Here is a 24176-nt window from a genome sequence, read left to right on the forward strand (position 1 = left end):
TTCTGTAATTAGTGCATACAACATGTTAATTCTTAGCTAGCTTACTTTTACACCTCTGGGAAGCCTTCTCATTGCAGTTTTACAATTCAAAAAGTAAAGAGATTCCCAGTATATTCTTTTTTCTTTCCCTCATATCCAAATGATTTACAAATCAGAGATTAATAGCATGATTACATACTGCCATCCCTAAATCAAGTTAATCTCCCCAGCAGAGCTCAATCCAACATACTTCAAACCTAACCACAATCCCTCTGTTGTCTGGGTTTACTGAAAGAAGGACGGGAGACACTTCGTATGGATTTTCATCAGGCTGCAACTTTATTAAATAGATGTCTGGGACTACCCAGCAGGTAAGTGTACAGCAGGGGTCGGCAACCTATGGCATGCGTGCCGAAGATGGCAAGCGAGCCAATTTTTAATGGCACGCTGGGGCCTGCCGGGACCCCAGTGTGCCATTAAAAATCCTGCCGACGCGGCAAGCTGCAGGGTCCGCAATCCCGGGCTGGAGCGCTGGGCCTAGCGCAGCAAGCCGCCAGCCCCTCTCTCGCCTTCCCCCTCTTCCCCATGAGCCAGGCCGCCGTGCACAGCGCTCTGGGGGCTGAGGCTGCGCGCTCCCACGGGGCAGCAATTGGCTCCGCGAGGAGGGAAAGACGCTCCCCGCTCATCCGGAGCCCCGCCGCCGCGCGCAGCCCCACCCCGCCACTCAAGAGCGCTGCGCGCGCGGCGGCAAGGCCCCGGATCAGCAGGGAGCCTCATGGTAAGGGGTCCGGGTCCAGGTCCAGCAGGGGGTTGGATAAGGGGTGGAGGCAGTCAGGGGACAGGGAGCAGGGTGGGTTGGATGGGGAGGGTGGGATCCTAGCGGAGTGGTTAGGGGCAGGAGTCTCTGGAGGGGGCAGTCAGGGAGCAGTGGGGGGTTGGATGGGGCATGGGAGTCCCGGTGGCTGTTAGGGGGTGGGGAGTGAATAGGGGTCAGGGCAGTCGGGACAGGGAGCAAGGAGGGTCCTGGGGAGGCAGTTAGGGTGGGGGGGTCAGGGGACAAGGTGCTGGGGGGGGGTTGGGATTTCGGGGGAGCTGTCAGGAGGTAGGGTGTGGAGAGGGGTTGGGCAAGCAGGGAGCAGGGGGGCGTTGTAAGGATCCAGAGTTCTGGGGGTTCTGTCAGGGGGCGGGGAGCGGTTAGATAGGCATGGGAGTCCGGGGGGTTCTGTGGGTGCGGGGGTGCGGATAAGGGTTGGGGCAGTCAGGGGACAGTTAGGGTCCTAAGGGAGCAGTCAGGGGACAAGGGGCATGGAGGCTTAGATAGGGGGTGGGGTCCCAGGAGAGGGTAGTCGGGACAAGGAGCAGGCGGGGTTGGAGGTTCGGGGGGGAGGCAGTCACCCAGTCCTCTGCCCTGAGCCCTGCACCCCCCCACACCCCTCATGCCCCTGCCCTGAGCCCTGTACCACCCAGCCCTCTGTTGACTCCTTCACCCCCCGCACGATCCCAGCCCTGACTTTGGCACCCCCACACATACCCAGGCCCCCTACCCTGACACCTGCACCCCCCGTCACATGTGCCTAGCCCTCTGCCCTGACTCTTGCACCCCCCACATCCCCAGCCCCCTCACATCCCATGCACCCCACACATACCCATCCCCACCCTGAGCACCAAACGGGAGCTCCTGCACCCCCACTCACATCCCCACCTGCACCCCTCACACCAATTGGGAGCTGCCCAGGTAAGTGCCCCCACACCCAAACCTCTTGCCCCAACCCTGAGCCCCCTCCCTCATTCTAGCTCCTGGCCAGACCCTACCCCCAGCCCTGTGCTCGGTCCACTCCCACCCTCAGCTCAGTGCAGAGAGAGGAAGAGAATGGGCTAAAACCAGGGAGAAGGTAGGTACCCACTGTATGTGGGCAGGGCCAGGACCCCAGACCGGCAGTGGGCTGAGTGGGTCTAGCAGCCGGGATCCCGGCTGGCAGGAGCCGGCAGATGGAACCCCTGAGCGGCAGTGGGATGAGCCGCTCAGCCCACTGCCGGTCTGGGGTCCTGGCGGCTAGCCCCGCACAGCCCACTGCCAGTCTGGGGTTCTGGCTGCCAGACCCTTCCCAGCTGGGGTCCCGGCCGCAGGCCCCATTCAGCCCACTGCCGGCCTAGATGAACAGAACCCCAGACCAGCAGCGGGCTGGCGGCGTAAGATCAACATTTTAATTTAATTTTAAATGAAGCTTCTTAAACATTTTGAAAACCTTGTTTATTTTACAATACAACACTAGTTTAGTTATATAGACTTGTAGAGAGAGACCTTCTAAAAAACATTAAAATGTATTACCGGCATGCGAAACCTTAAATTAGAGTGAATAAATGAAGACTCGGCAAACCACTTCTGAAAGGTTGCTGTCCCCTGGTGTACAGAGTAGGCAAATCCATGTTTATTCAAATCATTACCCAGGGCTTCCACCATCCCGCCTTCATTTTCCATCCAGGTCCTCCTAGCCAACCCATGGCTTGAACCTTATCATCCATCCCCCTCATAGGAGGGTTAAGGTGAGCTATAAGAACAGGGGGGAGGGAGGGCTTGGCTCCCTGTCGTACCAATCATAGGAGTCCCCAATTCTGTTCCTTTATCCAGCACGTCCTTTTAAGTCATTTACCAGGTCATTTATCTGGTCACGGGATGCCTTTCCTATGAAGTACCTGCATTGGACATCCGCCTCACATTTACAAAATAAGTTGCGACATAAGGCTTACCACCTTTTCTTCTTACCAGGAAAGATCCTCCCTGACACCCGCTGTGGGGAAGGTGAAAAATCCTCCACCAAGGCCAATCTGGTGGTGCAGAAAAAATTCCTTCCCAGCCCGCCTTAAAAAGGAGCGACTAGCACAACACCCACAACAGGTCCTAGACCAATCTGATATTTGCTACCTCTTGAGGAGGGATGGAGGGAGGGAGAGAGCTGTCTTGCCTGCTGCATGGAAAAAGGGACTTACAATGCCCAGGTCTTGCACCTTTTTAGCCTTCCAGCCTCGCATTCCTGGGCGGGGGGAGGGTTTGAGTCAGTGCCGCAAAGCTAACCACCGTTCACCTTTTGCAGCAGTTTCTGACCTCATTCCCCCTCCGGCCATAAAGCACAGTTGCCTTCTCTCGCAAGCCGAGACAACGTTCCCCCTTGCTTTTGGTGCGGTGCAGTCACTATCTGGCTTTTGTACAAAGACGGTCAACCATGTCATATTCTGTCCAACTTTGTGATGCTTTTAATTATATGAAAAGATGCTCACTAGCAGCTTGAGTGAAAGCATCAAATATCATTGTTAGTGAATTATCCAGGTTTAATTCAGGCTCAAAAAGGGACAGATTCATTGGATTAAATCAATGCAATATTTGGCCTTCCACTTGAGTTTATTTTATTTAAACAATTCTATAAAACTCACTCTAAGCACTAAGTTTACAAGTTAATTTTTAAAAATGAAAACAGACTATTTTATTTCTCTCTCCATTTTCAAGGACCTAAAATACACATTTGTTTTAACAAAAATTCCCAATCCATATTCTCTATATGCATAAAGCAAAAAGTAGCTTTAATAATCACTGCTTATAGTGTTCATTCAGCTAAAATATGCTCTCCAAAAAGCATTTCTTATTGGTGATGTGTTTGCCTTTCCTATTTCTGCCCTCATTAGCCCCTACCATTCACAATGATCAGTTGTAAGAAGCAGATTGAAAGATATTTCTCTGATGTTTTCAACACCAGGAAAGAATTTCACATGATGCTAGAATGCAGGTAAAGATTGTCCTTGCAAGAAAAAACTTCTTTGAAATTTGGAAAGGCCATAGTTTTATGAATCTTCATTTAATGAATGTTCAAATGATGATCAAAATAGAGGTTATCCAAATCAGTTATTCTAGAAGAGTTACAACACACCTGAAAAGTTGTTTTTACTTTTAATTAGGGCTGCCAAGCGATAAAAAAAAATTAACAGCAATTAAACGGACTGTTAAACAATAGAACATTTATTTGCATATTTTCTGTTTTCTACATTTTCAGATGTGTTGATTTCAATTACAACACAATACAAAATGTACAGTGCTCATTTTATATTTATTTTTGATTATGAATATTTGCATTGTAAAAATGTAAACAAACATGTTTGTCTTAGCAATTGGCTGAACGAGAAGTAGGACTGAGTGGACTTGTAAGGCACTAAAGTTTTGCCCCCTATTTTTCCTTTCTTTCTTTTTTTTTTTTTGGAGTGTAGTTATGGAACAAAAAAAACCAACCAAATTTGTAAGTTGCACTTTCACGATAAAGAGATTGCTCTACAGTACTTTCATGAGGTGAATTGAAAAATACTGTTTCTTTTGTTTATCATTTTTACAGTGCAAATATTTGTAATAAAAATAGAGTGAACGGTACACTTTGTATTCTGTATTGTAATTGAAATCAATATATTTTAAAATGTAGAAAAACATCCAAAAATATTTAATACATTTCAATTAGTATTCTATTGTTTAACAATGCTATTAAAACTGCGATTAATAGCAATACATTTTTTAATTCATGACTAATTTTTTTTTAGTTAATCATGAGAGTTATCTGCAATTCATTGACAGCCCTACTTTTAATTTATTGATTGTCGATGTGCTCACCTGAACTTCCAACAAATGACAGCCTGTTTTGTGGTGCACCAGTTGGCCATAAAGGTGAACTGGCAGGTAGACATGTGGCCGCTGTAATCTGGTAGAAAAAGAAATGATCTGTTTTCATGGCAATAATTATGACATTTTTAAAAAGCCATCACAATTCATGTTGTCTTAAAACAAATTTATTTGCAACAGAAGTTACCTTTGGTTGCTCCGACGAACATAGTTATCACCATCAATAGGTTTACGGTAAGTGGTAAGTGCTTCATTAAGTTGTTCTTCAATTAATTCAACATATTTTAAATTGTACTCCTAAAAAGGAAAATTGAAATATAGAGCCTATTACCTCATTGATAATATGATGGTCAACAAATGTTTCTAGTATTTACAACATAGTACTATATTATGGAGAAACTATTTCTGACCATAATCAAAGTTGAGTTTTTCAGCTAGTGCAGTAATTACAGTACTTAGAATATAGAATGAATGTTCTGAAAATTTACAACAAATCTGCCCAACTATTTTAGGGGATAAAATTAATTTAAAAGTGATGCTAAGAGAATTTTCACCTGATATAGCACTTTTTCTCTCATAATCCTAAAAGAACAGATAATTCAAGCTTTTCGTTTAAACCCTGAAATCTTGACTGTAGGCTACATTTGAATATTTTTTGTAGGATTAATGGAAAGAAAGACTATTATTTTAATAACTAATCTTCTCCTTTAACAGAGGCTGAAGAATTATGGACCTACTATAGAGAATGCCAAGAACTGCCCTCTTTCAAAATGGCTGCCATCTGCAATGACTCTCAGTGTATTGAAGCAAGAGGCTGCCCTCAAGTACCTATCTGGGGAAGAGAAGCTATCTCCCCATTGTTGTCAGTGGGTCTGAGTGTTCCTGTTCACTTTCTGACAGTATAGTGTATCAACATCTTCATTAGACCACCTAAGATTCACTTTCTTTGGGAACCATTAGAGCCAGTAGCCATCTGGAAATAAGGCAATTCTTTGTGAAAGAAATTCTCTCTCCTACAAAAGATATTATGCACCACCTTCTGCTGACAACTCAGCAGACCCACCACTCTCCTAAAGCATCTCATCAGTCATGTAGTTGTGTATATTTGGGGAAAGGGAATTGTTGCCATATGTTTTTTTTAGTTAATTTTAAAGTATTAAAAACCTCATTAAGATGCTCTTGCTAAGACAAGAAAGTAGTCACACAATGGAGTGAAGAGTCCCTAATAACAGGATGTTTCACTAGAAACACTCACAAACAATCATTGAAGCAACAGAATGTCCTGACATTGTACAATATTAACTGTGAATTCCTTCCAAACTTCTAAAGGTCTATATTCACATCATCCCTTCTTTAAAAATAATTTGCAATGGCTATACACTTAGCCTTGTTAAAATTACCTTTTGCCATTTCTCCATTTGTTTTGTTACATAACCTCTCTCATTTAGATAGGAAAATCCCTTTGGAATGGACAGAAATCTGTAAAGTAACAACAGACACTGAATAGTCCATCTCTAACAAACCACTTGGAGTATGAACATAAGTTTTTCTGAAATGAAAAGATGCATGTAACACCTACCTTAGAAGCAAAAGCAACCCTTTGTCTCCAAGATGGGAGAGAGCAGGTTTCATCTGGATAAGGGCATGAAGATTGGCCTAAAAGAGAAGTAGAAAAACTCATTTTAAAATCCTGAATTTATGTAAGCCATTTAAATTAAAAAGGCAACTATTTATTTAGAAGAAGAAATATCCATATAGAAGCTTTGAGCACCTTTAAAAATGAAAATTACAATAGCAGTGATAACCACCCAGAAGCATGTGAAATTGAAAGTATGACAGATAGTAAACAACATCACACAAATTTCCTCCAATATATGCTATTATAGTTCACGAATATTCATTACATAGGCACTTTGTAGTAAGTAACTTAAAACACTTTGCAAAGTAGAATTATCAAAAAAGGTAATTTGATTTAATTTTTTAAAGAAAGAAAATATTTTCCTACATACATTCTTAAGTTATTGCTGTAGACTAATGATGCTCACCTTATCTTCACATGCTTCATCTAAGATATCAAGTGCTTCAGAAGATATGGTTTTATTTTTATCATGCAGCTGGGTCACCAGTAATTCAATCCCCCAGTTACTAAAGAATTCTACATTGGCCCTCAACAATACTCGTAAATGTTTTGTTGCATATAACCTGCAGCTCTGCAAGGGAAAAAAGTATTTGCAAGAGAGAATATTCAGTAGTTAAATATTAAATATTCAAAGGCAGTGCATTTCCATTACAATGTTACATAGCAAATAAGTACAGTTTACACATTGTTTTGCATGTATTATTACAACTGTCTACATGTTTCTCTCTTACAAAAAGTGTGATGTAATTATTTTTTCCATGACCACAAGTTACCCGGTCAGGACAAGTCTCACCTGTCTCATCTGAAAGCCAATACCATCCAACAGTCCACTGTCCTTGGCACTGTGTAGAAAATTGTCAGTACCGTTGTAAGTGCTGCCTTGTGAACTGCCAGCACTATTTCATACAGGACAGCATCTATGCTCTACCTGCGGCAATGGTTTGAAAAATCTGCTTTTCTCTGATGAGTGGGAAAGCTGGCCCTGGTACCTGAGGGGATTTATACTATCAATTTTTGAAGAATTTAAGATCTCTTACAATATGTAGCTTAAGTTGTGAAGTTAACCTTCTAAATGTGAACAAATTTGGTGCTGTCTTCCCAAGCCAAACAACTCCAACACTTATGTTTCTACTTGCAGCTTTCCTAAGTAACAGAGTGAAATGAACAAGACATTGGTCCATTGCTGCTACAGCAGAACCTCAGAGTTACAAATGCCAGAGTTACGAACTGACCAGTCAACCCCACATCTCATTTGGAACCGAAAGTATACAAACAAAAAGCAAATGCAGTACAGTACTGTGTTAAACGTAAACTACTACAAAAATAAAGAGAAATTAAAAAAAAAGATTTGACAAGGTAAGGAAACTGTTTCTGGGCTTGTTTCATTTAAATTAAGATGTTAAAAGCAGCATTTTTCTTCTGCATATTAAAGTTTCCAAGCTGTATTAAGTCAATGTTCAATAGTAAACTTTTGAAAGAACAACCATAATGTTTTGTTCAGTTATGAACAACCTCCAGTCCCAAGGTGTTCATAACTGAGGTTCTACTGTACTCAGAACCCTGTTGGCAGCAATGAAAACTGGCAACTATCAAGTCAATTTCAGTAACTATTGTTACTAGGGAAAGCTCTGAGGAAAAGTGAAGGCAGGCAGGCTCAACCTAGGCTACAAACATGTGTTGTTTAGCTTAAGCTTATCCCTGGGAGAGTTGCAGACTAACTTTTACACATGTATTAAATAGCTAGTTAACTGGCAATCAATTAATTTGAGATAAGAAGTCTAGTGAAGACAAGACATATGAGGGTGTAGGATGAGGGTTGTAGGGGAGAGCAATAGGGGGAACTACAAAAATTCCTTGATTATTTGGCTTTGCTCAACACAAGGGTAACCCCTGCTCTCCAAGTCTCCCCCACCCCCAAAACTTAGACCTTATGGAGTTCCTCCCTACCTCATGGTGGGAGAAGCATGAGATCCAAGAGTTTCTATCATCATGATTTCTTTAAAGAATATCAATTTCAGTCCAAAGTCTTACCTTCCACTTTCAATGTCATCTTGACACAACCTTCATAGTCTCCACTCTCAACCACCTACCTCCCTTGCCCTCAATCTCTCACCTTCACATACAGAAATCCTCCAATATTCACCAGCCTCAAAGAAATACATGGCATTTATAGTAACTGTCTGACTTCTCCTCTCCTAACTCCCTCTTGGCACTGAATTCTGTCCTCTCCAGTCTACAGAAGAGCTGCTCTCACCAAGGTACATCACTGAGAGACAAGGTGGGTGAGGTAATATATTTTATTGGACCAACTTCTGTTGGTGAAAGAGACAAGCTTTCGAGTTACACACAGCTTTTCTTCTGAAGAACAGCTCAAAAGTTTGTCTCTTTTACCAACAGAAGTTGAGCCAATAAAAAAATATTACCTCACCCACCTTGTCTCGCTAATATCCTGAGACCAACATGACTACAATACTGCAAGCAAGGTATACAATGACTTTCTTGGGCAAGTCTCAACTTTAGCTATCCTTTTGGACATCACTCAAATTGATTCCTCCTACTTGTCTACTATATGAAACCTGAACTTCTTGCCCTTTTCTTGAAGATCCAGTACAATTCTTTCCTTAGCCTACAGAATCCCACTCGCCTCCTTCACTACAGCAGTTCCAGTGTCAATGCCAATTTTTGTATCCCTCTCTCACTCTGCAATCACAGCTTCCCCATGCATCTTTCTAAGATTTACTTCAATCAGTTAATGTGTTAAAACTTGTTTTCACTAGGATTGTAACATGTGTTACCTAACATGTTAAAAATCCAACTTTCTCCTAGTGAAGGTAAGGCCTGACAGTTATTCCTCAAGAAGATAACTTGGCATTGGTTTATATTTGGTTCATACATTTAAGAACATTTCCCCTCCACCATCAGCTCTCTCAAACCTGAGGGCTAGAAACTATTACATAAAAGCTTAAATTCTGGAGCCCAATTAGGTGGCAAGGAATGGATTCTATGGCAAGTTGTGCAGTTACAGTATCACAGAATACATGAGGCCCAGGTTATATTTTAAAAAGTTGTCTGTGGTATGCCAGGAAAGTTTGTGTTACACAACTAAGAAAAATGAAAGCCTGTTGTAATGAATTAATCTACAACATTTTAAATTAACCAGATTTATTTTATTAGATTAAACAAAAGAAATAAAATGTTTAATAATAAATATTGACAAGCTGTGTGCTTGATTAATTACACTTACATCAGTAGATGCAGTTAAAATTTTGGAAAGGATGACTCTTGCTAACCCATCTCTGCTGTAATCCAAACTAGAAACTGTCAGTTTTAGTAAGTGATCTTGGTTCTTCAAGGAGCAGAGATTAAGAAGACTGAAAAAAGTTGAAAGAAAGTATTAGTTGGAATCCACTTTCAATTTCAGTATTTTATGCATGTACACATAATTTAGACACCACCTTGCTAATTTATTATTTTTACCATTCAACATAATATGTTGGGTCAAAGTTAAGGTAAGGACAAATGTTAATCTGATACTGGCTGCTTAAGGAACGTTAGCATGATATTTGACAATGCATGCTGCCTGCCTTTTTCTCGTATTTCCAGTGTGTAGACAGAAACATTCTCCCTGATGCAGTCACCAAGATGTTTTTGTCAGTCAGACATGCATGGTTTTTAGTTTTGTTGGACGTAGGTCTTTATTTATTATTTGCAGGTTTTATAATGATTGAACATGTACCCACAGCATATTACAAACTGAAGTAAATAATACTCACCATTGAAACACATTGCATTTTTCAAGCATTTTCACTCCGTGAGGGTGACAGGAGAGTGTACCAAAAAACAGAAAGTAGTGCTGACTAAGGGTGCTTAGTAACCCATTGTTCTGAAGACTGCGTTCTGGTTTCATTCCAGAGGAAGAGTTGAGCCAATGCACAATATCTTTTACCAATTCCTCCAGATAGCCTTGTCCATCCTACCCCAAAAAAGTAAAAAGATATTTTCATTTATTACTGGTAATGAAAAGCTTTAGTTAGTTTTTGTTTACTAAAATGTATTGATTTAAATTTATCAGAATGCACATATATAAAGATGATAAAATAAAAAATGTTAACTAGTGCCAACAGTTTAATGAAGTGAAAAAAACTAAAGGCAAATCAAAGACTGATTTCAGGGGGAGCTCTGTACCAATTTTGACATATGCAGTATGACAGTTTTGAAAAGACAAGGCAAAGTAAAATATTTTAGTATAGTTGAAGGAAAGGAATTTGAGCATGACAATAGGGATACATCTCTGGTACTGAACAAGAGTCCAGGGAGCATTCCACAAAACCCATTTCTACTTTAAAAAACAAAAACAAAACAAAAAACCCACTCCTTTCTAATATACAAATCACTACAGTACTGAGGCACTCCTACACCTGCTGGCCAGGATACCTCAGGATTCTAATTAGACTTGCCAAGATGGTCTTTTTAAATTTTAAAACCCTGAAGTTTTCTTGCAAACATCGTTACTAAAATTAAGATTTTGCTTATCTAGCATAGAGAACTGTCATTTTTTTCTTATATCTTGTAGCTGAAATCATTTCTCACCTCTTCAGATTCAAGAAGAAATTCAGTAAACTGGCAACCCACAACAGTGAGTTGCTTAGACTTGGCATAATCCAGATCCAGGTTGGCATACAATTTACTGCTAGGCTTGTAAAAATACAGCAGTCGTCGGACAAACCTAATTAAGATTAAAATAAGAAGAATTAGTTGATTACCCTAAAAAAAAAAATCTTATTGTGCTGCAAGAAATAATATATATGAACTTGTGGGCATGAAAGGGATATTTTGTACACAAGGAGATTTATTCCCAAATTACTAAAATTGTAGTCTGCAGAAACAAAGATCAGGCAGCCCAAATAATTATAGCCAGAGAACAATTTCAGAGATGTGACCACATGAAGAGTCACAAAAAATTCTTTCTGTGCCTTTTGGGAATGCCACAATAAAAGACAAACAAAAAATTTAAGTTATCAAGAAGATTTTTTTTTTAAACAGCCAACAACAAAAGCAGGCAATAAAACAAGTTCATTCAGTTATAATCTCTTCTGTAACATTTCTCCTGTGGAAAGTTCAGAGATTACTCCCATCTGTCTGTCTATAAGAGTGACCCACTTCCTGTAGTAAGTGTTCTTCTTTTGGCAGATTTTAAAAAAAATTGTGTCCTGGTATTTGTTATGTATTTTTAAGAGAAGTCAGACCACATAGTGGCTAGTATGCGTTTGTCTTCAAGAAAAATACATGCCTTCTATGCATGTCACACCATATTCTTATTTGGACAGATTAAACAGATCTTGGGCATTACTAATGATCAAATATGAAGCCCTATAACTGTATTAGTGCAGAGCTACACTGATTCAGGTGGAATCAATTCAGGATTGCAGCAGTAGGGCCCTAAGTTTGTAATTTAAAATTATATTAATATTTTCCATAAATCATTAGTCATTTAGTATACACCTTTCATACCATAGTATAAGAGAACACAGAATGATTTTTAAGGGGTATCAATGACCCTCTATACAAACACTGATTTTTTTTTTTATTGTTGTTACAGCAGGAATGAGAGAACAGGCCTCTGTCCAAGTCTGACTGACAAAACACAGGGCAAAGAAATTCCTAAGGAGTCCTCTCAAGGCTGTTTTATATTTTCACAAAACAACCAACCTATAAGAGCATGTGAGCGAACATAAGTCATAATTAAACAAACATTCATATGATTATGAATATGTGCATCTCTCAAAGAGTAAGTAAGGCTAGCAATAACTTGAACAACACAATTGTGATTTAATTATTTTTAAGAGCCATATTTGGTTACTTTAACACTACAATCATAAGATTTTCACAACATACATTAGACTAAATGCACTGGCACACAGCTCAAGTTGTGTATTTACACGATGGAGAACAAAGCCTGGGGGGAAAAAGTGTTTTGCTGTCAACAATTTTTGAGAATGATACAGTTAACAGTTCATAGCTCAGTCATCCAAGACTGCAGAAGGTTGGGTTTTTTAAAATCTATATTAACTGCAACCAATAGTTAGAATATTTTATGGCAGTAAAAGCATGGAGATAGCGGTTTGCAATTCTGCAAGTGCAGAAATAAGTTTTATAGAAAAAGCTTTTCACAACTTACTGAGCATTTAAAAAAAAAATCACTCATCCACTGAACAACGCCTGAATACAGTACAAATCCAGGAAACAGTTACACAGAATTGTAGACATTCCTTTGAAAAGAGTAATATTACAAATGACTGAATCTGGAAAATAATCCTTTATCACGTATTAGCAATTAGCAATTATTTTTGTATTGTGTGTGTATGAAAGGGGCAGGAGGAAAGTGGGATACAGTTAGATTATCACAACACCACCACTCATGTTTAGGACAGAATGTAAAAGGTAGCAATCCATTTTTACATTTCCACTTAAAAAGTAGTCTGATTATTTTTACTGAAAGAAATTAAGAGGTCAGAGCAAGGTGTAGTCCTTAAGGTTGCATCTTAGCAGTAGGTTTTCCTCACAAGTCTACAGAAAAATATCCTGTCAATCTCGGCAAAATGAGGAAAACTAAAAGACTGTTTATTCAGATCAATGTCTTAGGTCTACATTATGAGTGACATCCCAAAGATATTTACTAACACTTGAAGCTGGGAGTAGAAGTGATGAAAGAAAAATTCCCTTGTTCCAAAGATTATAAATGTAGATGAAAAACACTGCACTTAGTGTTAGAGCTTTTAGTTCTTAAAAAACACCTACATTTGATTTCAAAATTGTTGCTTTTTTCTTTTAAAAAAAATCTTCAGCCTTTCGTTTTGTTTTATAGTACCAGCTGGTATAGTGACCAGGTTTGTTTTACTCAGGAATGTTTCTCAAAATGTTTCTCAAAATGTTGCTACCAAACACTAAATTGAAGAAATAGTGAAAATATAATCTTTTGAGGTTTAAAATGTAATGAAGTTGTTTGGCTAGTTAATATCCTTCTGTTTTAGAGGATAAATATATTAAATATATATTTGTACAGAAAATAACTCTTAGCACACCTAAACGACTCCTTATATTTAACCTTTACAACTTAATTGCCTAATTTCATTTTCACAGCTCATATACAGAGTAGAATTTAGAAATGTTGCATTTCCAAGGAATAGCTGATTGAAATATTTCAAAATTCTTTTTTTTCCACAGGAAGTCTAAATAAGTTTTACATACCTGTGCAACTGTTCATCTTTATAGTTCCTTAGATTTACATTTGGCCACTAGAGAAAGAACAGATATGGCATTATATAAGACTTGTACATCACTCTTGGGTAATTCACTAAAATTTCTTCACTTCTATATATTGACACAGATGCGTCAGTTATTATTTAAAAAATTCTCATTATTAGTTATTCTGTTTGTGTGTGAAAGCGTCTAAAGAAACCACTGAAGAATGCTGTCATTCCAGTAACAAAGTGTCATCACATCTTTATTTTCTTTCAATTAGCTGCACGGTTGAACATAGTTACTCACTCATGGGTGTGGCTGTTTATAAATACAAAATTAATGGTTATCACGTCTGGAAACATTTTTTTTTTTATGGCAAAGCCAAAGCTGTCTACTCTATTTCCCTGTCACTACCTCCTCATTAGCATTAAATAGAATTCAACATTAGTGTTAAGGAGAGCACTTTATTTGAGCAAACATTTAATGGTGCTGCATGATCATTTAAAGTATCTGAATAGTTCTGAATACGAGCAATGTCACTGACAGAAATATCCGAGACCCTTCATCTAAGGGTAAGGATAAATGTCAGTGTGAATTGGGAAGGGATAGCTCTGGTTTGAGCACTGGCTTGCTAAATGCAGGGTTAAGAGTTCAGTCCTTGAGGGGGCCATTTAGGGATCGGGGGCAAAAATCTGTCTGGGGATTGGTCCTGCTTTGAGCAGGAGGTTGGACTAGATGACCTCCTGAGATCCCTTCCAACCCTGATATTCTATGATTCTAATGGTATTTAGGTGGGGAGTTTCAGGGATGTGTGTTAAATTGGGTTTTTTACTAATAATCTAAAATAAGTAAATACTAAATAATTTATATGAGATTCTAACTTAAAAACACCAGTGAATACTGAGAGATAATAAAACGGCATCTAAACAGGTTAAAATACAAGCAGAAAACAAAATGGGATTTCATTTTGGAGGATCTGAAGCTTCATCCTTTGAAACATTTAAAATTTAGTTTGACAAAGCACTAGAAAATATATTGTATGGAAAATCCTCCATTGGCAGGAAAATAAACCAGACGTCTTAGTAGTTTTTTATTTTCTAATTTCTCCAATTTTATGAGGAGAAACCTTAGCGGTCTACTAAATGCAATTCTTGTTTTTCAATTCAGAATAAGACAATTGAATAGAAAAACTAGACGACATTTTGAAAAGCAGAAATACCAGAGTATTCAAACACTCCTGATGAAAAAAACCAAACAGGAACCTACTTTTATGAGACGACTTCAGAAGTATCTTCTCATAGCTTCCCTCTAATATTACAAACTTTAAGCTCACATAAGAAATAAGCCAAATTAGTTTTTTTTATGAAATAGGTGGGAAAAATATCATGAATTTTCTTTGCTCACCTTAAGTACGGTCCCTATCAGATTCCAATTCCACTCAAGGTTCTCTTTATGATGAAGTACTTGACTATCTCTAAGATTCATTACAAGTGCTTCCTCTGTATCCTAGAATATTAGAAAAGAAGTGAAAATAGGAAGTTTCTTTGCAGCACTTTACCCTAACATAAAAAAAGCTTATGATCAAATCTACAATCGTTTAATGAATTGTTGTTGTACTAATTGTACAATTGTACTAATGCTTGACAAACAGCATTCTACAAACAAGGTTACACTATCAGCAGTGAAATAAGCATTATAAAGTCTAAACCTCAAATTAATTTATAGTACATTTTTGAAACTGAAGACAAATTCCAATGAAAAGCATATCCTGCATTTCCTCCTTTTTTGCAAAAACCTATCATGTGTGTATACAACTCAACCTGCAGCATTCTGGTACCTGAATGACAGCCTAAAAGTGAAACTGACTAAAAACTCATCTTGAAATTAAATAAACTAGTTGAGTTTCATTGCCAAAGCTTAGAAAAAGCAGTATGTTGCATTTTAGCAGTAGGTTTGCAAAGTAACAGTAAGATGCAAAGTAGCAGACAGCAGAAGAAGCAAAAAGTAAATTCAATTTTCAGCATGCCTTCCAGTTCTGGAAGTCAAATATGTTCATTTTTATTATTATTAAAGTTTTATTTTATTAAAGTTAAAAGCAAACCTCACAATATCCCTTAAATGATCTGGCTGCTGAAGAGAAATTGCATAAAGGATCATGGATTAAACAAAAACAGAAGTGGTGATATTAAAAATAAATAAATTTAAAAAAAATCGGGATTTCTGGAGAATGGTTTAAAAATCACAACAAATTAACTTCAGAGTCTCTGATATTTAACATTAAGCTTACTAATAGTTAAATGATTAATCAAAATACCTTTAAAACAAAGATATCTTTCTGCACACGGTATTGATCCCTTTTTTGGTGTGTTGAGATTGCCTTCTGAACAATATGATCTAAATGGAGGCTGTAAGGTTTAGGTCCTCGTTTCTTCATCTCATGAAAGCGTTTTAAGCAATTTAGCGCTGCACTGGCTCGTCTAGTAGGGAAAAATATTGATATTTATCGCTGTTCAACTGATTTTACTACAATAAAACACAGGCCACCATTGCTAAGTCTTGTATTAAATAAGCCTGGGTCAACAAAGAAGTTGTCAATGAGATCTTCTATTCCTTCCCTGGCATCCACTTAAGTCCAACATTAACAGATTAAAATTAGAATTTCACCACTTTTTTAATAGTCCAATTTAAATTAAACCCATTTTGTGGATTTTTATTTTTTTTAACACATTCAGCAGAATTTTTAGATATGCAATACTCATACTTTCACAAATGTGTCACCACTATATGACTTTCTACGGCTTACTTCATACTAACTACTCTTTCAATGCAAAAGAAATATAGGCAGAATTATAAGCACATAAAACAAGAATCCCCACCCTCACCCCAAATATGTACAACTTAGTTAGTAGTTAACATTCTTGTCAAATTGTACTCAAGCCTTTCAATAACATCTTGGAAATCTTCATGGAAACCTTTATTATTTTTAGTATTTATGATACCACCTACAGCCATCGAACTTAGCACCAGATATTTTACAACAGTACACCTCTACCACAATATGAAGCTGTCCTCGGGAGCTAAAAAATCTTACCATGTTATATGTGAAACTGCGTTATATTGAACTTTCTTTGATCCCCAGAGTGTGCAGCGCCCCCCCCCCCGCTGCCCCTCCCCGAGTGCTGCTTTTCCGTGTTATATCCGAATTCGTGTTATATCGGGTCGTGTTATATCGGGGTAGAAGTGTAGTTTAAAAATAATTCAGTGATCATCATTAAAAGCACAATGGAGAAATTAAAATATCAAGGAATTTCTTTCCTGGTTTTATCATCACCGGATACAAATTTGAAAAGCCAGATCAAAAATAATACTGAGAATAACCTGGGCCATCACAAATAATAAAAAAACAAAAATAAATACTGAGAATAATACTGAGCAATCACAAATAGTGACTACAATACTTTGCACAATTTACTACAAAATTGTTTAGCTTTGTAGAGGACATAATACTTAAGCACACTCAATAGTGTAAAAGCACCTAGAGTTATGGATAGTCGATTTATAGAAATTTGGAATAAATCAAATTAATCTGACTTCTGTCATGAATAAAATACACTACATGCAAAAATTCACTGTTCTGAAATTGAACTGCAAAAAAGTGAAATTTTAGTAAAAAATCGTAAACATTTAATTCATTTTCTTCTTTCATATTTACTGTGAGGAATAAACGGCTTTTACAGATATTTAGTTTTAGTCAGTGTTGCTGGCATATAGCTCTCAATTCATTATTGTGACAGTGCCAGACAAAAAACTATTTGTGTAAATACTAGCAAATACAGTATGTCTGCTCCATTAAATGCAGTGGTAAATGTTTGAAGATTCTGCTTTGTTTGTGCCTCATGTTTAAACAGACCTACAATATAAGAAACATTTTGAAAATTAGTGGAAGCCTCAAACAAAAGAAGCTGTAGCTATTTCTCTGGGTTTTTTAAATCACTGTCTTTTGGACAGTCAAAGTCTTTCTGAGACTGAGCATTTACATTTCTAGTTCCTGAGTTTTCAGAGAGAAAGTCTAACATTGAACTTCAATTTTTAATTTTGCTATTAATGCTTCATAAATTTGACAAATTACTAATTAATATAGCTAGAGTTAAACATTTGGCTAAGGCAAGGTTTTTGCACAGTCATTCCTAATTTTAAAGGCTTAACCTTTCCAGAAGGTTAAACACTAAACAACTTCAAACACTTAAGGGAGACAAGATTCAGAACACATCTCAAGTAATGTGGTTTATACTGTTTGGTCAGATATTAATTCATGATGTTGTTGTTGTTGTTGTTTATTATTATTATTAAGATCTCCTTAGTAATATGAACTCCCTTGTAAAAATAATTCTTGTAATACCTGATGCAAAGTAGTTTTGATACGACAAACTTGCTCATATCAAAATCTTTCTTCCAATTCTGTCTGAATTTCAGGATTAATTATGGTCACAATATTGCAACTTTGGAACTGATATACTGTACACTGAAACAATATTTACCTGTACTGCATATATGTACTAACCATTAATAACTACAGACGTAAATCCAGGAAGGGTCGAAACATATTTATGTATGCACACTTTAAAAAAACAGCAGTTTTTAACTGTAATAAATATATATTGTATGTTCACACATTCTCAGTATCTTAGTACAACATAATATGCTTACAGTCTTTTCTCCTTCAGGATATCAAATGATGCTGCCATATTCATTAGCGTTGGTAAGCAGTGCAAGTGATGGCTATGCGAATGAGGAAGGATTGTGTTTGCCTGAAAGAGATATATTTGTCATTAAAAACTAGGTCCAGCTATTCATCAATCTTATACTTTTTTGGCCATATCCAACAAAAATCCCACAGATTTTAACAGAACTTTTCTATGCAAAACAATGAGACAGTATGACTCCATTTACCCTTTTCATATAACACAGCTCTATGTTAGAACACTCTCTTATACATGATTACAGATTCCCATTACATTAAGCCTTTTTACTAAAAAGACACAACCTTGAAATATACCACATTTGTTAAAAGGCGTTTAAAATAGTTCTAGAGACTGCACTTGCCTCTAAAGTCTCCTCTTAACTTGTGGTTTTACAATCAAATTAAACAGTGAAAATGATAATACAAAATGTTGTCAAATGCCCAAAGTAAACAAACTGAAAGACAGCAAAAAATATTCCTTTCAATTGTAGTAGTCCATGATGATACTTGTAACAATACTCAGGAAAAAATATGAAACAGAAATGAGAGGTTTTCAGTTGCTAGTGACCCTTTGGAATACTTTAAAGATTTGGCTGCCAAAAATGTTGTTGCAGATGCCGCAACTACAAAAATGCACAAAAATATTTCTTCAAGTGTTGAAATAAGGATCAAACCCTATTGTCCGGAATGGTAAAGAATTTAATCCAGTCAGAATAAATCTTAAAGGCCTACACACAAATATCTCTGTTTTAAGAATATTAAGATTCAAAGTCAAGCACCAAAATTAGAAAATACTAGAATGCAGGGTTGCCCATCAAACCATAATTTACTCACTCCCCCTTCACACACATCCCCACCCACACTCACCCTGGGTGTATGCATTATGACAAAGTCTTTAATTACATACTATTTTTTCCAAAGGGCCTTTGCCTCATTCAGCACACAGGATGGACCTGCTCTGGGATGAAAAAAATATTGTCTGTAGGACTCCTCCCTCCCCCTTTATATGTTGGGGAAGTTGTAAGGTGTGTAGTGAATGAAAAAAAAGGACTGCAGGAAGAGAAAAGCTGGTCTCATGGTTAAGGCAAGCATAACAATATGTGACACTACCAATCCTATCAATAATCAACAATAAGCCCTGACTTACCATGTGCAAAAGTTCTCCTAACAGGATTGTTGCTCTAACAGACACATGGTCATCACTGCTTGTAATTACTTCAACCAGACCCTTAAAGAAAAGTAAAAATGTACTGAAATAGCTGCATTTAATGTACACATATTTTAGTATTATTTTGAGGAAATGATCATTCTAACGTAAACTCTGCACTTACTTCTAAAAGTCCATTAGTAATAAAAGCCGAAAGAACCAAAGCCAAATAATTATCCATGAGGTCAGGTCTGAAGAAAAAAAAAAACCACGCATACAATGTAAGATGTGTAGTTTCTTCTTCTGTTTTTATTTTTCATTATAAAAATTAGAAAACAATACAGCTTGTGTCACAAACACCACCACAACAATCATCCAGTTTCAGTCACAAAATGCTACCTCGATCTGGCTCGATGGGGTAATATAGTTTTAGATTCAGCTGCTACAAAACCATCAGAAAGTCTCCAACAGTCCTGAAACCGACTTGGATCTAGAGCAAGAAAAACATGGACATAAGTAATTGTAACATTTAACTTTAAAGGGTCATTTTAATATCTGCAGTTGCATTTATTAGAATAAATTATTCATTACATTAGCAACAATAAGTGGTTTTGTTTGTTTCTTCTAATCGCCAGTGTAGACCAAAACAGTACAAATATAATGTTCACATTCTTCACTTTAATACAGCACTGAACTTGTAATTAGCAAATACCATAATTTAGACTAACTAAAACGTAATGAGAGACACAAGGTGGCTGAGGTAATATCTTTTACTGGATCAACTAAAAGAGACAAAGCTCAGAATGTACGTTATACATGAGCACCAGTTCTCAGACTGCAGAGAAGTAGTATTGCTAACAATATGAGCATGATTTGTTCTACTATACACTGACTGCTCAACAGTGGGTCAGACAACAGAATTCTGTAATCTAGACCAAGCTTTAGTCAGCAACTCTGCCAAAGATTTAGCTTGGGAGGCTGGGAAAACTGCACACTACTGCAGGGTAGAAGGGAGAGGCTAATTCCTGTCCTCTGCCCTTCCTCCTGAGTCCATACTCCTGCAGTGAGAAACAAAGGAGAGGCTGCTTCTACAGAGTTGCAGGAGAGTGTGGCTTCTCCTGACATAAAACTAGCACTCCTCAGTAAAAGGACATTTGACACTGCAGCCTCACACGTCCACCTCAAGGAGATTATGGAAAATCTGCAGTACGGATGAGAGTTCCCGTATAATTACACGGCCAAACCAGACAGTCTCTGCGCAAAAGAATAAATGGACACAAATCTAACATCAGGAATCATAACATTCAAAAACCAGTAGAAGACTTCAGTCTCTCTGGTCACTAAATAACAGACCTAAAAGTGGCAATTCTTCAACAAAAAACCTTCAAAACAGACTCCAACACGAAATTGCAGAACTGGAATTAATTTGCAAACTGGACACCATCAGATTAGACCTGAATAAAGACTGGGAGTGGTTGGGTCATTACAAAACCTAAACTATTTTCCCCAATACTAATGTCCCCCTACTGTTACTCACACCTTCTTGTCAACTGTTTGAAATAGGCCACTCTCATTATCACTTCAAAAGTTATTTTTCCTTCTTTGGTATCCTGCTATTAAGTGAATTGTCTCGTTAGACTGACCTCACACTTATTAAGGCAACTCCCATCCTTTCATGTATTTATTTATACCTGCTCCTGTATATTCCACTTCATGCATCTGATGAAGTGGGTTCTAGTCCACAAAGCCTACGCCCAAATAAATGTGTTAGTCTCTAAGGTGCCACAAGGATTCCTCGTTGTTTTTATATTTCTAAAGGCATTGGAAATAAAGATTAAATCTATTTGCTGTGTGGAAAAAATGCAACAAACAGAAAACTGATTAAAGTCAGATTTTAGAAAAATAAAAGATTACTTTAAAACACTGTTTTAACAGTCAAAGTGCTAGCCACAGGTGGTCATGGGTGATAATACCTTTAAATAACATTAGCAGCAATGTCGCATTTCAGAGGTGATGTTCCTTGAAATTATATAATTAGCCTACTAAAACTTAACTCATTCAGAATTCTTGTGTATTGCTGAAATGCATTCTACCTCTCCAATGCATCTTAGATGAAAAAAGTGTAAACAGCAACATTATTATTTAAATTTGACAAATGAATCTCAAAATGTACTAATTTTAATTAGACTTATTTGGAATATGTTTAAGAAGTAAAATGTACCACTGATAGCAGCAAGAATTCACATTATTAAAGATGAATTCTCTTATGCAATCCTACAACATTCCCCACCCTCCCAATAATAGATATCAACTATAGATTTGTGACTCTGACCTAACTTTTGATAACTCCTTCTCTACAGCAAAAGTATCCTATTAACTTACAGCGATACATTTACCTGGTGTCTTTTAAGATTAATTGCCCCCAGTACATCTCCTGTACTACTTTTACAGCTGAAGTAATAAAATCAACAAAAGCCAGAACAATGGAGATACACTTGAAAGTAATCAATAGCTGAAAACAAGCAAATTTTAAACAAGTATTTTTAAAAAACAAATTAAATGATGAAATAGTCAATATTGACATGACTTACTGTGGCAGGGAAAACCCCAAAGGACTCAAATTTTAGAAGAATTAAATAAGTAGGATGACCTGTACTGTGCACTGATTTTTAATACCTACCTACACTGAGAAGGGCTTCTATGAATTCTTCTGTCACAACAGGGAGAGGAAGGCGAAATATATCATAAAGAACCTCAAGTAGACCTCGCTACAAATACAAAAGGAAAATATTTATTTTCACAAGCTATTAGAAACCTGAACTTCACTTTAAAGCTAGTAGAAAAAGTCACTGTCTTGAAAGTTATCCAAAATGAAAAATACCTTTAAATACAACTATTTGAAGCAGGCTATCAAGCAGCAAAAACTGCTACACTCAATTTGTCTTGACTTTTTTTTATTTTTAAAACTTTATTTTTTATTGTTTTTATATAAAGAAAGCAATATAATGAAACCAAAAAGCAAAGAAAAGAGGAACTAGCGTTTAAAGTTCAATGTTCATAATTTGCTAAACCTGTAAACCCCTCCCCCAAAAAACACAAACCAATTAAACCCCAAAACAAAACAAACAAAAATTCTCAACTCATAAAGGTCATGCAGTGACTAAACAGATAAATACGTGAGAACACAGTCTATGAATATCAGGATCTAATATGTACTAAACTTCAAAGGTGTGCAATAGTTTCATGTGTGACTAGACATCATATTTTTCCAAGTGTTTCTATTAGTCTTTTTTTCCAATAATGCAGTAGTAGAGAGTTCATTCAGCCAATTGCAGATTTTCCAAAAGTAACTTCTTCTAGCCACTAGAATAGTTACTACAAACCATTTCTTAATGTTAACTAATAATTCCAACTCATTCGGCATCCCTAAAACACACAAGTTTGGAGAAGGGAAAATAGTGACAATGTTTTTGGAACACTGTATATAATATGCTGTAACGTGTTTGAGAGGTTTAGAGGATGTACAAAAGGATGGCATGGTCTCCAACACTCACTCAGCATTGCTAATCTAGCCTTAAAGAATCTGGAGTCCAGTAGCACCTGTTTAATATCTTGCTCTGGAAGAATAGCAGGGACTTGAAGTATTCTTTCATGTTAAGCCAGATATCTTTACAGATTTCAGTTCAGATAGTAAGGCTAAGTTCTTTTTCCAATTTTCTTTGAGACTGAGAGAATACTGCAAAAAACGTATAGATGGCAAAACATTAAGCCATCTATAAGTCATTCCTACACAGTGACTTGTTTCCTTATTTCTTAACATGTTCACCTAGAGGAGAGAGAGTTAAAACACACCAATTGTTCCCTATTAGTGTATAAACCCTTGAGCATAGCCACTGAAAGAAGGAACTGAGAGACAGCAGTGGCTGGTATTTGTCACACATGTAATAGAAAATCAGCTGATCATCTTCAATTTTTGTTAATCCTTTTTCTATCCAAATGGTCTTAAGCATGGAGTTGGCCCTCATCCTGAGGTGCGGGTTTATCCTAGAGTGATACAGAAAATAAGTAAGATTGGATGCTGTAACGTATTGCAGTATGCCCCATGTAGAAGCAAAGATTGGATTTTTCCTTAAGGGTACAGATAGACTCCAAATGGCATAAACTAAGCTTTTTTTTAATCTCAAACCAAGCCAATACATATATAGAGCCACCATTGGATGTGAACCACCTTAAAATAGAACGCATTTGGAATACTGTATAATATAAATGCAAATCTGGCTATCCCATACCTCTAGTTGCCCAGTATTTCAGGGTCTTGTGACACCCATGAGGCAATTTTTTATCCCATATACACTGCATAATACACCTATTTTTATTTGATCAAAGGGCATGGGAAAGATTTTGAAAGACAAGAGGCTAATCATAAGTCAATCCTGGGAAAACATTTATTTTGGCTACTTCTATTCTCCACAGTAAAGATGTCAGGACAAGACACCATCTCATTACAACCCTGGAAGTTTGTTTAAATATGTAGTGCATACTTAATCAATTTTCAGAAGATTAAGACAAATCTTAATACTTTAGTAAGGGATCTCCTTGTATATTTGAAATTGAGAATAATGAAATTGAGATGGGTCTAATCTTTTGGATACACCCATTGTTTGTGATTCATTCCAATTAATGAGAAAACCAGAGATCTCTCCAAAAATGTCAACTACATCAATTATGGCACAGATGAGGATGGATTCTTCAAAAGTACAAAAATATCATAAGC

At 37.3% G+C, this 24176-nt stretch overlaps 1 protein-coding gene across 4 annotated transcripts in view; it reads right to left on the bottom strand.

Annotated features, from left to right (window-relative positions):
* RICTOR (RPTOR independent companion of MTOR complex 2) overlaps positions 1-24176 on the bottom strand; it is a 162539-nt gene that overhangs the window by 28882 nt on the left and 109481 nt on the right. For all 4 annotated transcript variants that reach the window (XR_005600238.1, XM_039543771.1, XM_039543772.1 and 1 more), the window contains 16 exons: positions 22083-22170; positions 19802-19892; positions 19587-19653; positions 19403-19483; positions 18222-18322; positions 15829-15991; positions 14919-15020; positions 13521-13567; positions 10863-10998; positions 10046-10245; positions 9517-9643; positions 6679-6843; positions 6213-6289; positions 6034-6112; positions 4821-4930; positions 4625-4712 (listed from right to left, as the gene is read on the bottom strand). Coding sequence is in view for 3 of the 4 variants with exons in the window: in XM_039543771.1 (XP_039399705.1) it covers positions 4625-4712; positions 4821-4930; positions 6034-6112; positions 6213-6289; positions 6679-6843; positions 9517-9643; positions 10046-10245; positions 10863-10998; positions 13521-13567; positions 14919-15020; positions 15829-15991; positions 18222-18322; positions 19403-19483; positions 19587-19653; positions 19802-19892; positions 22083-22170 (1722 nt within the window). In the remaining variant the exon portion in view is untranslated. The remainder of the gene's footprint in view (positions 1-4624; positions 4713-4820; positions 4931-6033; positions 6113-6212; positions 6290-6678; positions 6844-9516; positions 9644-10045; positions 10246-10862; positions 10999-13520; positions 13568-14918; positions 15021-15828; positions 15992-18221; positions 18323-19402; positions 19484-19586; positions 19654-19801; positions 19893-22082; positions 22171-24176) is intronic.

Source organism: Mauremys reevesii, linkage group 6 (assembly GCF_016161935.1).
Source record: "Mauremys reevesii isolate NIE-2019 linkage group 6, ASM1616193v1, whole genome shotgun sequence".
NCBI lineage: Eukaryota > Metazoa > Chordata > Testudines > Geoemydidae > Mauremys > Mauremys reevesii.